This window comes from Macrosteles quadrilineatus, unplaced genomic scaffold (genome assembly GCF_028750875.1).
Source record: "Macrosteles quadrilineatus isolate MER2022 unplaced genomic scaffold, UCM_ALF_1.0 Scaffold_3__2_contigs__length_128488019, whole genome shotgun sequence".
Lineage (NCBI taxonomy): Eukaryota > Metazoa > Arthropoda > Insecta > Hemiptera > Cicadellidae > Macrosteles > Macrosteles quadrilineatus.
The window spans coordinates 103,269,838-103,282,323 of record NW_026542596.1 but is presented as its reverse complement, the minus strand read 5'-3'; the positions used below and the strand labels follow the sequence as shown (position 1 = coordinate 103,282,323).

The 12,486-nt window shown below is 35.9% G+C and overlaps 1 protein-coding gene across 2 annotated transcripts in view; it reads right to left on the bottom strand.

The window, feature by feature from the left end:
• LOC128990965 (zinc finger protein rotund-like) overlaps positions 1-12,486 on the bottom strand; it is a 250,005-nt gene that overhangs the window by 39,416 nt on the left and 198,103 nt on the right. Inside the window, exon 6 of one of the 2 annotated variants that reach the window (XM_054413649.1) lies at positions 2,081-2,182. The exons of the other annotated variant lie outside the window; for it this stretch is intronic. Coding sequence (XP_054269624.1) covers positions 2,081-2,182 — 102 coding nt within the window. The remainder of the gene's footprint in view (positions 1-2,080; positions 2,183-12,486) is intronic. 2 annotated transcript variants of the gene reach the window in all.

Below are 12,486 nucleotides of genomic sequence, written 5' to 3'. Positions count from 1 at the left end.
TCGAATCTGGGTCGATATTTCGCTAGTCCAAGTCCATACACTTATCAAAAGCACAATATGATTATTGGAAGCTTGATCGAGGAAATTTACGTTTTATTAAACTCTGAACAAACTATCATAAACGAAATTGGTTGGTAGGCGTTTAGTGAAAGTCTTGCCCTTGGTTGCTTTTGTGTTTTTTCTGCATTTACTTACACAGGTAAATATTAAAATAACACAAACTACTAACTAAAAATCTGTGAAAATAAAAATCCTTCATAGCTATAAATCGGGAAAATTTATATTTAAATGTAGAATCGGTGTTGTTATCTAGGGCATAGAATGGAGATATTGCGTAATTTATAATACAGTAGTATTACGATTAATTAGGTTTGTGTTTATTTTTACGTTATATTGTTAATTGGGTTAGGTTTAACTATAAAATGATACTTAGCCACTACGGTGCTGACCGGATTGGCTAGAGATACCATACGTGTATTATTCAATGTGAACTTGTTGATTTGTTGATCTACAGGATTATTTTATTTTAAAAATAAGCTAAAACGAAAAATAACATCTTGTCAATAAGTCAACCTACTCCTGCAGTATCCGACATAAATATATTATCCCTTCTATTACTAAATATAATCTTAGCTATCTAGAATCTCTACTCATACTACAGCTGCTATGTCAACTCACTCTCGTTGACTAATTGCACCAGACATTATCAACTTATGCCGATCTCAGATATGAAGGACCAGACATTACAAGGAGGTCACAGCGGTGGCGGTGGCGGGGACGACTACAGGTGTATTTGTCTGTGATCGGAAGTTTGAAGAAGGGTGGCTGTTTCTTGCCTACTGCTCTAGATCCTTTCATAGGCAAAGCATCTGAATAAACAAACCCCAGGGATAGCGGGACTGTCTACTGAGGCCTCTTGTGTAGGAGGGTGGGAATTTGAATACCGCTTTGACCATCAACCGTTGTGTTCAACTGTTTGATGGTGATGCAGTCTTCCTTGTGAAGAAATTCCGAAATTGTAGACGCAAACATGTCGTTTGAGAAAGTTAAGTGTTCTGATTGGTAACTATAAGGTTTCAAAATCCACAATTCTGATTTGAGACCGTTTAGTCGGTTCTAAGACACTTTTTTGAGGAGCATTATGATTTTATTTAATCAAATAATTATTTTGATGTTGATATAATAGATTTCGTAGTAAGCAATACGCTGTTTCTTTTTCATCTTAAGTTTGTATGTACCTAAAGAACGTATACGTAGGGTGAAAACATTTTGAAGGCATATTGTCTTTTGCATTGGAATTTGACTAACCCTTTCGCAAGGAACAATTTGATTGAAGGTATATGTACTTGTTGTCTTCAAGCATCATTTCAGCCATAAAATGTGCCTCTATTCTCTTCCAAATAGATTAAACAACGTAGTAAACTAAAATATAGAAAATGTTTTCATTCTCCACAATTTTTTCTAAAAGACTGATAATAAACATTCCACAAGTACCACATACTTAAATGACCTCTAATCCAACGCAAACGGTTGTTGTTATAAACGCGTTTGGTTTATAACAATAAAGAAATAAATGTGACCAGTTCTTCGCCTTTTTATGAGCATGAAGATGAGAGAGACATACGGTATTAATAAATCTGTTTTACCAAAAATCTGTGCAACCGAAACCAGTATTTGCTCCATTTGATCTGTACAAACATTACAAGTTCTACAACTTTTCTAATGGACCTATACTGAGCATTCAATGAGTCACATATATTTTTATTCCCACATTTCATCAATGGTTAGAAAAGAACGACTACGTTCATAGTACTAGGCAAAAACTAAACCTCACCTACAGTCTCATGGAACCTTCCAATCGGTGTAAGGGCGCAGAAAAACAAATGGTCCTTTACCATCCTTTTTACAAAGAGATCTTACGTTTTTCCACATTCTAAAATACCTCAACTGAAAAAAGACTCACACATGTTATATCTTCTACACTTCATCTATGGTTAGCAAAATGTTTTCTACGTTAGCATACAAGCGGGCAGGCAGCTAGACTACGTTAATGTGTTAGTGTAAGTGAGATTTGCCGTACTTGGGAGTTGAGCAAAGGCCTCTGCATCTTCTCATGGTTGTACATAGAGTGCGCGTGGTTGTGCGTGTGCGCGGAGTGGTGGTGGGGGTGACTGCCCGCCATCTGAAACCAGCCCAACTATAATCACTACAAGTTGGGTACAGGCTGGGTTGCCAAACATCAAACTCAGATATAGAACTTTGGGAAATTTTGTTGAAAATAGAATTATTATGTTAGTATGGAAATTAGGGGAGTCTTAAACTTAAATTGGCTGGTCTGGGTTACCAAACTCAAATAAAATGAGAATTTTGTTTGAAAAGTGAAATCTGGTTGTTAGTATGATTAATGAAAAGAGGAAATATTAATGATCAATTAATTAACTTTTACGCGATGAATAAACAAAAAACATGGTAAAATCATTTTTTGAAAATGTCATAAATAGAAACATAGATTTAAAAGAGAAAGTAAACACAAAATTATAAGAGGAAATTTTGGGTTTTTTGTTTTGAGAATATATCAAAACCATAGAATGATTCAAGTACAATTTCGTTACCCGAAAAATAGTTCCAAACGAGTACTTTATTTTCTGGTAATTGATTTCTTCTGGAAATTTATTTTATTTTTTGTACTATGTTATTTCTATGTATATAGATTTTTTTTATTCTTCGGCGTATAATTTTTAAACTCAAAGCCTCCCTTCAACTACTGATACGTACTGTAGTTTTGTACTAGGATATTTCAAACATACACAAAATATTGTAAAAGGCTGCTTCGTAAATTTAATCTGTCATACATTGCTTCAAACATAAAATGTTAGTGTTTTACTGCAAAGACAGATGAAGGAAGAAAAATCCCCAAACCTTCTCAACATCGGCTATTATAACGTTTTACAAAACCAACATATGGTTACAAAATACTAAACAATATGCATCAAGATCCCATAAAACTTTATCGTTATTTTATTTGGCGCGGGGGATTCATTTACGTTGTCAGTCTATGTGGGCGCCCTTGAGTCAAAGATAGGATCTTTATTTAAATATTTGGGTTCCAAAATACCGGAGGACAATTATGATAATTTGGTGCAAGGTGGGTGATAGTGAGGCAGGGATTAGTGCCTTGTGATAGTCGTGAGTGATAGTGCGAGTCTACGGTATAAACTAGACGTGCTGAAGAAACTTAGATACGTACAACATTTTACGGTATTCCTGCCACTATATACAAGTGAGTTAAGGGGAAAATTTAGTAAAATTATGAAAGATTGTTGTATTACGATTAAATATGGTGAGTTTTAATTGACACAACCTTTAGACTTCATTATTGGAGATAAATTAATAAAATAATAATTTATAATACTATCAAAAGTGAATTTTAAGCCCTCTTTTTTAAAAGTCTTAACACAATACAAAGAACAATTTGGTGAAAAAAAGTTTCTAAAATCAAGTAATAAGGACAAACGAGCGTTCTTGACATTTTGCACACTGACAAATCCTTTAGTTTTTAAGGACTTATCAGCCTGTACGAACCAAATTAGAATTATTGGTTTGACATCCGTATGGTGTTTAAGCGTTATAGCAGACTTTGAGTATGTTAAGCCATTGCAGGCACAGACGCGTATTTGGGGCGGACAGGAGGACGAGAAGCGGTCCCAAGGCTGTTCTCTGGACTCTAATGTTTCACACTATCAAGTGTCCGACACTCTCCTAGGGCTCTGCCACAGCGGCCGATAGACCACTCCATACACTTCCTGTTGCTGTAATTACAGATTTGTGATATCTCTCCTACTACATGGAAGAATATCAAGGATTGATCAATTCCGTTGATATACCACTGTAGTTCGAGCCAAATTTGTTCGGGACTTTCTAAAAATTGCAATTTTGAACAGCGAAACAACTGGAGAAAAAAGCTAAAGAGCAAAACTACTTTCTTGGTTCTGGAACAAATTACATTCAAAAATAAATTGCTAAATCGTGCCATGTTGATTTTATTTTGAACACAGACGATGCTGAGAGATCGGGAGAATACGCAATGACTTGATATACATTATTTATAATAGATTTTACCATGTAAACGGGACATACAGGTATAAGGAACCGTTGTCTTACTTACACACAAGTTTGACAATGCAATTAAACAACTAAAGGACAATTTATTTAATTCACGTCCCTATAAGTAGTTGCACGGAGGATATTTGAATCAACTGTATTATTAATCATAGGTCAATTTATTCGGTTGAAAATCCCAAATTTAAAAGGGCATTTTTCAGCAATGTCTGGTGGAATCAAAGATTACACACTACTCGACAAAAACCTAGTAAACTGAAGAAGTTTTACAAACTTCAAAAAAATACACTATGCTAGGAAACGTTGCCAATTCTTAAAAAAATGTAGAAGCTGTTATATGAATATTTTCAAAACCGCTTTGTCTTCATTAACTAATGAAATGACCAATCGAGAAGTGAGCCAGCCAAGTTTGCTAGGAGCGCTAAGTAACTAGGGCCACGTATCCAGTATAATTACATGCCTGGGCCTGGCCTGGGCTGCTGGGCTGGGGTCAGATCGTGCACTACTGGACCCACATCAGTCACAAACACACCACAGCACCTGACTACCAGCTGCCGTGAGTCACGATACGTCACGGTGGAAACTAGCTAAAACTTGGTGCCGTCACTGTGGAAACTAGCTAAAACTTGGTGCCGTCACTGTGGATACTATCTAAAACTTAGTGCCGTCACTGTGGAAACTAGCTAAAACTTGGTGCCGTCACTGTGGAAACTAGCTAAAACTTGGTGCCGTCACTGTGGAAACTAGCTAAAACTTGGTGCCGTCACTGTGGAAACTAGCTAAAACTTGGTGCCGTCACTGTGGAAACTAGCTTAAACTTGGTGCCGTCACTGTGGAAACTACCTAAAACTTGGTGCCGTCACTGTGGAAACTAGCTAAAACTTGGTGCCGCCACTGTGGAAACTAGCTAAAACTTGGTGCCGTCACTGTGGAAACTAGCTAAAACTTGGTGCCGTCACTGAGGAAACTAGCTAAAACTTGGTGCCGTCACTGTGGAAACTAGCTAAAACTTGGTGACGTCACTGTGGAAACTAGCTAAAACTTGGTGCCGTCACTGTGGAAACTAGCTAAAACTTGGTGCCGTCACTGTGGAAACTAGCTAAAACTTGGTGCCGTCACTGTGGAAACTAGCTAAAACTTGGTGCCGTCACGGTGGAAACTAGCTAAAACTTGGTGACGTCACTGTGGAAACTAGCTAAAACTTGGTGCCGTCACTGTGGAAACTAGCTAAAACTTGGTGCCGTCACTGTGGAAACTAGCTAAAACTTGGTGCCGTCACTGTGGAAACTAGCTAAAACTTGGTGCCGTCACGGTGGAAACTAGCTAAAACTTGGTGACGTCACTGTGGAAACTAGCTAAAACTTGGTGACGTCACTATGGAAACTAAGTAAAACTTGGTGTCATCACTATGGAAACTAGCTAAAACTTGGTGTCGTCACTATGGAAACTAGCTAAAACTTGGTGTCGTCACTATGGAAACTAAGTAAAACTTGGTGTCGTCACTATGGAAACTAGCTAAAACTTGGTGCCGTCACTGAGGAAACTACCTAAAACTTGGTGCCGTCACTGTGGAAACTATCTAAAACTTGGTGCCGTCACTGTGGAAACTAGCTAAAACTTGGTGCCGTCACTGTGGAAACTAGCTAAAACTTGGTGCCGTCACTGTGGAAACTAGCTAAAACATGGTGCCGTCACAATGGAAACTAGCTAAAACTTGGTGTCGTCACTATGGAAACTAAGTAAAACTTGGTGTCGTCACTATGGAAACTAGCTAAAACTTGGTGTCGTCACTATGGAAACTAGCTAAAACTTGGTGTCGTCACTATGGAAACTAAGTAAAACTTGGTGTCGTCACTATGGAAACTAGCTAAAACTTGGTGCCGTCACAATGGAAACTAGCTAAAACTTGGTGCTATGATTAGCTTTAATATCGACTTGTGAAATTAATTCAAACATTTAACCTGGATCTTGTTTGTAAGCAAATCCTCTTTCTATATTTCATCTTCGTCTTCATTTGCATACTTTGAAATCTTAAGCTAAATGGATATCTTTTTAAGTGTATTATGTCTTCGATGGTTGATATGAAAATTGACTAATAAAATTGTAAAATCGAACGTATTTTCCCACCTTATTGTTTCTTTTCCGTCATGTATGTAGTTCAATATAAATAAAACTACAATGCGGTGAGATCTTGTATTATTCTGATAAACCTTTCTGTCTATAATTGTTGAACGTTTTACAATGTTCTGGTTTTTTGTTTGCTGATTATCTAAAATTTAAATGTTTATCTTTTCAATTGGTAGATTACTCCTTATCCCCAAGATTTGTTTGGAAATGTGTTGTTGCTGCTAACATAGCTAGCAGAGTTCAGTCCAGCCATAAAATTTTATTCGTTGCTAGTTAGAACGTGTAATATAGCTACGAATGCGAACCTTCATTCCTTTACCGTTTTGGATACGTCGTCGAGCTATCTATATACAGTACAAGTAGTTCCTAATCATCTATGGTTTTATTTTATAAAGATTTTCGTGAAAAAGTCATATTAGTTTTGGAATAATCCAAAGGCTAAAAAGTTTTTACTGGATCTATCTTCGATTTTCAGCAATAAAAACTGGCGAAAAACAATAAGTTTTTACAAAATACATTGTCTTGTATAAATATAAATTTGCACTATGATTTTTTTTAAAGTGACTGATATTTTTATTCATTTTCTTCAAATAAAAAATCTCCAAGGAAATGCAATAATTTCCACTTGAGTCGATGCTATCCATTAATTGGATTTATCACCACCAAGAGCTTCTCATGGCCTATATGCCGCTTCGCATTAACCTACTTGAGGGCCCCAATTTTTATTTAAATTTATTTAAATGATGAGAAATTCCAGGGTCGCAGACACCCACTTGTTTCCTCCCCCGAGTCTGACCAGTTCTGAGGGTAGGAACAGGTTACTGACTCTGGAATAGGGTTACTGGGGAACAAACTGCATAAATACAACAATCGACACAGCGACCCTGTCTCCTTGAGGTAACGGCTGGAACCAAATCATAGTTTGGGAATTTTCTTAATCTTAGTCGTAACAATTGCTTCTAAAATCCAAGGGTAATCTTAAAAGGTAAACATAAAATACAATCCAAAGTATGAAGTTTCGAGGATTTATTTAGCGTATTGGTATCGAAACCATTAAAATTAGTGTATTGCTATTATGAATTGGTATTAGGCTTCAAAATGGTTTAGTTTTGATTCATGCCAGAATCATACAACCTACAACTGATAAACGGATGAAAGTCGTATAATTTCGATACATAAATTTGACCTCTTTTTGGTCTTCGAAACGATTGCGTTTTGTATATGGTTTGATAATTAATTAATGGTCTCTAAAAAAAGTTTATTTTGAATATAAATAAAAACCACCCTTGAGGATGAAGTAATTAAATTATAATCATCTAAAACATTTGGGTGATCATGTTCATGGAGATGAAAGGAGTCTAATTTCAAAAATAATTTTTGGAATAATTTGAAATGCAATATGCCTATCTATAGCACGATAGAAACGTTTCAAATTAGCAAATTAACCAATAACTGCTAACTTAGAAATAGCAAAATTGGTATCCACCCTTCCGCAATTAAATTGTATTAAATTTTTTTTTTTTTTTTTTTTTTGAAATTATTAAGTATTTGTATTGAAAACAGACTACATTGTTAAAGCCACAACCCATGAAGGGACGAAATGATAGTTTAATCCAAATTCCAATAATCCCTTAAGTGTTGTCAATCACACAGTCCACGTGTAGTTATGCAATTGCTGATTGCGTAACATTCATGTGTACTAAGTGTATGAAGTGCATGCGACATGCTAGTACGTATGCAACGCGCAAGCGTTGTGCGCAACTGCCCATTACACTATCTTAACTGATAAGTCGGACAGGTACACACCTACAGGTCTTCATCTGCAAGTGCAATTGCAACTAATGAACTCGCAATGCACGCCATCTTGTTTTCAAACCTAATCGAATAGCGCTATAGTAGATATTGATGAGTAATATAGTAATTAAAACGAACCTTTATAACTCTGACAATTTTAAACATTTGTTTAACTTTTACTGTTTTAAGGTTCAATATTATATATATACCATGTAGTAAATATCATATTTATATTAGTGGAGAGAAAGACATATACTTTTACTATTTCAAGATTAGTATAAAATGGGCTCTGAACCACCCGGCCATACCTAATCATACCTAAAAGTAATTAGTGTTTAACGGGATTTGAACCCTGATCACTCCAGAACGGAAGTCTTGCGCCGAAACCACAAGAACGTATATACACTCCTACCTAACTCAAACAGACTTAAAAAATAATGTTTCCCACTTTTGTTCAATGTATATACATAGTTCATATTTGTTTAATGCTATAACTAAAACATCTAAGTAAACTTGAAGGAAGTGCTAAACCCGATCAAATTAACCAGGAAACAAATTGGTTAAGTTCACTACTCTCTATACAACCAATAGTTAAACCAATTAATATTAACAAGTGTTCATTTGAATAACCAATACTTAAACCAATTACTTTTAACTGAGTAATTACCCCAAGAATAGTTAATACCAATGTGTTAAACGGATAGACCAATTAATTATATCTACAAAAGACATTAATTACAATGCTACTAACCCTTATTCGGTGTTGGTTTTAGGGTTAATCTGAATATCAAAGCTATATATTATTATGTAAATTGATTTTCCACGTCTTACAACGTTCTACAAACTATTACAGGTGTAAATTGCTTCTAATTGCACTTCACTTGAGACGGAAACAATTCCGATTGTGTAACGTAGAGATGATTGCAGGAAAATATAATATAATTTCAAAAATATAGACGCGCAACAGTTTCTGTTTTCATTTTTTAAACGGTAATCCTTGATAGAATCTACTTGTAAAACTGGGTATTGTACATTGTTGGTTGCTTTTCGCCGTTGACACAAAATATAGCAAATAATGATGTTTTTTTGGGTATTTACAAAGTAAACTAGGGTTGAAGAAGGTATCAATCAAGAAGGTAAACTAATTCATATTGTCATAAACCAATCCCGAAGGTAGTGATGAATATAAAAGATATGTATTTTTCCTACTCTGAAAGCGTCTGAATCAGAGAAGAAACTACTTTCATGATCAACCACGGTGCGTTGTCTACAAATTCATTCGATGTTTTCCATCGATATGAACACATTTTTATTCATTGTTAAACTTTGGCTTACTATTCATTTATTGTATTATTAGTTCTTTTCTCTCCTAGTACATATTGCATTGATGCAAATTCTAATTTGACAAATAAAATCTACTGAAATAGTGTCTTCAAATAGAAACCCTAACTTAAAATAAAAAAAAGATTGTGAAAATGCAATTTTTCGATTAATTATTACACATACTCCACACAACCTGTTACCACTTCACTGTTTAATGTCGGTAATTGCGTTCAAGTGGCGCTAAATGACCGAGAAGAATAATGGGGTGGTTTTTTGTCTGAGCGCGCAGGAAACTTGCTGTTGGGACTGTACCAGACAAGAGAGCCCGTCTCGGAGCGTGTGAACACGGCTTGAAAAAACTGGATTGTAAGCTCCAGGGGAAGGGGGCGGCTGCAGCCTCCCCTAGTGGGGGTGGAAGATGGATGAGGGGGTGGATTATGAAAATTAGGACGAGAAGTCGCATCGGGCGAGAGAAAAGGAGATAATGACCACGAAACTGTGATTAATAGCGAAGGAAAACCAGGTGACCCTCAAGACGAAGAAGGCGTGAGCAGCAGATGTGCAGGGAAATGTGAAATGTGGCAGTGATTTGAAACTGAGGCACTAGAACACTGTCTTTTGAAAGGTGGCTATGGTCGGTGAACTGGAAATTATGATATGCATGAAGATATCGAAGGAACAGTGTAATGTGATTTGAAGTTGAAACACTAAATTTTAAAACTTCTCATTTCGATGATTTGGCAGTATTCTAGCTATTTAATGCAATATGAATGAGAAAATGTGATTAATGTAAAAAATCTGAAAGGACCTTCAAGAAAATGTGAACTACAAATTTTATTGGAGGCTCGATTAAAATCGAACCCCCGAGAAGATGAGGGGATTGAGGACTATGATAAATCCTATGATTAATCGACGAAGAAAAATTACGAAGATTGGATTTGTAGCCTACTCGTATAGGAATTTGTTTTATAATCTTATAAAGGAATATATTTTTTTGTCTGTCAAAGCGAGAAGAGAGCTGTAGAACTTTAATAGAATATCGTATGAAGGGTTGAAATTCTAAAGACAAAACCAAAAGCCATAAACAAGTAAATTTCAAGAAACGTGAAATTTAGTGATTCAACACAGGATTTATATTTTTATGCCTTTTCCCAAGGTGGTGAAAACGTAAAACATAATTGGTCTATTGGTGAAGCTGTTGTAGACAACTTTCAAAGAGTTTAGTCTTCTAAACAAGCAAATGGACTCCAAGAGTGCTTTCAAATGGACTAGTTTGAAAACACCTATTTGAGAAATGCGGAAGGGTAAACCTTGTTATCTTATGCACACTCTAAAAGTGAGAGTCATGTTTTTGATTGTTTATGTTTCGGAAACCTATTAGGCCCTGAAAATGGAGAAATAGATAGAGTTTTACATAAAGTTACAAAAATGAAGCAATAAATAAGGAGGAAATATACTCGTATCTTGTTATTTGACAATTTAAATACTAGCTCAAACAATATGGTAACAGTAGTACAGTTTTCTGATTCTCCATCCGTTTTGTTTTTGCAAATTTTACCACATATTAACAATCAGCAATAAGTTTAAAATACCGCAGTTTTTAACTAACAGTCAGTATTTCATTCGACCAATTGAAATTCTAAACGAATAGCAGGTCCTAGTGCACCTTCCCGGTGCACTGATTTCGAGCACTCACTGAAGCGGCAGTAATGGGATCGCTAATCCTGTGGTGATTTCGAGCATGGAACCTCCAGGTCTGGAAGGACAATGCATCTATCTGTTCATTGATGAAATACCTTAAAATCTATCATTGATTTTGGATCCCAGGTAGCCTAAATAGGTGTTCACAGTCTGGAGTTAACAAAAACGTACTACTGTATTATAAATTTAAGTAATACAGTTCAATTTTGTTTCTTAATAAAATTGTGGGTGTGAAACCATTTTAAGGCATTTTCAAAGAACCAAAAATTGTATCTTTTGCATACTGACCCCGTTGCAAGGCATGGGTATAGTGGCTAGTTTTGTATAAATGTCTAAATCAAAATTTATTCAAATGAGTTCGTGAATAAGCTTGATCTGGCCATGGGGACGGAGAATTATGGTGGTTTTATAGGATGAATTTGGGTTTCCCTATTTTTGAGCCTCAAAACTTAGGATTCCCCGATTTATCTTTACACAAGTTTCGAAAGTATTTTTGTACGGTTAAAAGTTCAAATTATTCAAATTGAAAATTGATTCAAATAATTTAATTTATACGAAAAAAATTCAAAACATCCCTAATCTAAAACTCTCAGGTTATTCTTATGCAGAATAAGTTAACTGTTGTAGTTTACTTGTTTTTGGATATCTATATATTAATTTGAAACTGTTTTTCTTTGTCATAGCTAAATTGAGAGAACGGCTGGGCGTAGAAACTCGGTAGAGGTGTCTAAAGAAAGGTCTTGGTCTGTAGATGAGCCATCAAAAGAGAAAAGTGGTAAATTCCCTTGGGGCTCCGCCCCAGTGGCCTTTGAATTCCCATCCCATGTTATTCTTATGGAGGAACAACTGGGGTTTTGTCCTAGCTCATTTGAGAGAACGGCTGGGCGTAGAAACTTGGTAGGGGTCTCTAAAGAACGGCCTTTGTCTATAGATGAGCCATCAAAAGAGGACCGAGGTAAATTCCTTTGGGGCTCTGCCCCAAAAGCCGTTAAAGTTGCCTCTTCAGATTTGTTTACATTACGACCATATGCATAATTCTACACTACTTTTAGCAAATTTCCCATATAGGGAATAAGCTAATATCGTAGGTCTCATGGTAAGACCTAGACCCGGGACCGATTTACTTTTTCGTTTTGAGGTCCCCAGAGGCCAAAAACACCATCCGTTCAAATTCATATATATATATATATATTTATATACGTGTCCGTTAGCGCGATAACTCGAGCAAAAATGGCCCGATTTTGATGAAATTTGGTACAAACGTGTAAACCTACATTTATTCGAACGAGTTCGCGAACCAGCTTAATCGGACCATGGGAACAGGGGTTTATGGGGGGTTTTATGGGGTAAAAATAGGTTTTTCCCATTTTTAACCCTAAAAATAAAATTTTTGCAATTTCTTTCTCAAACATTTTGTAGAGC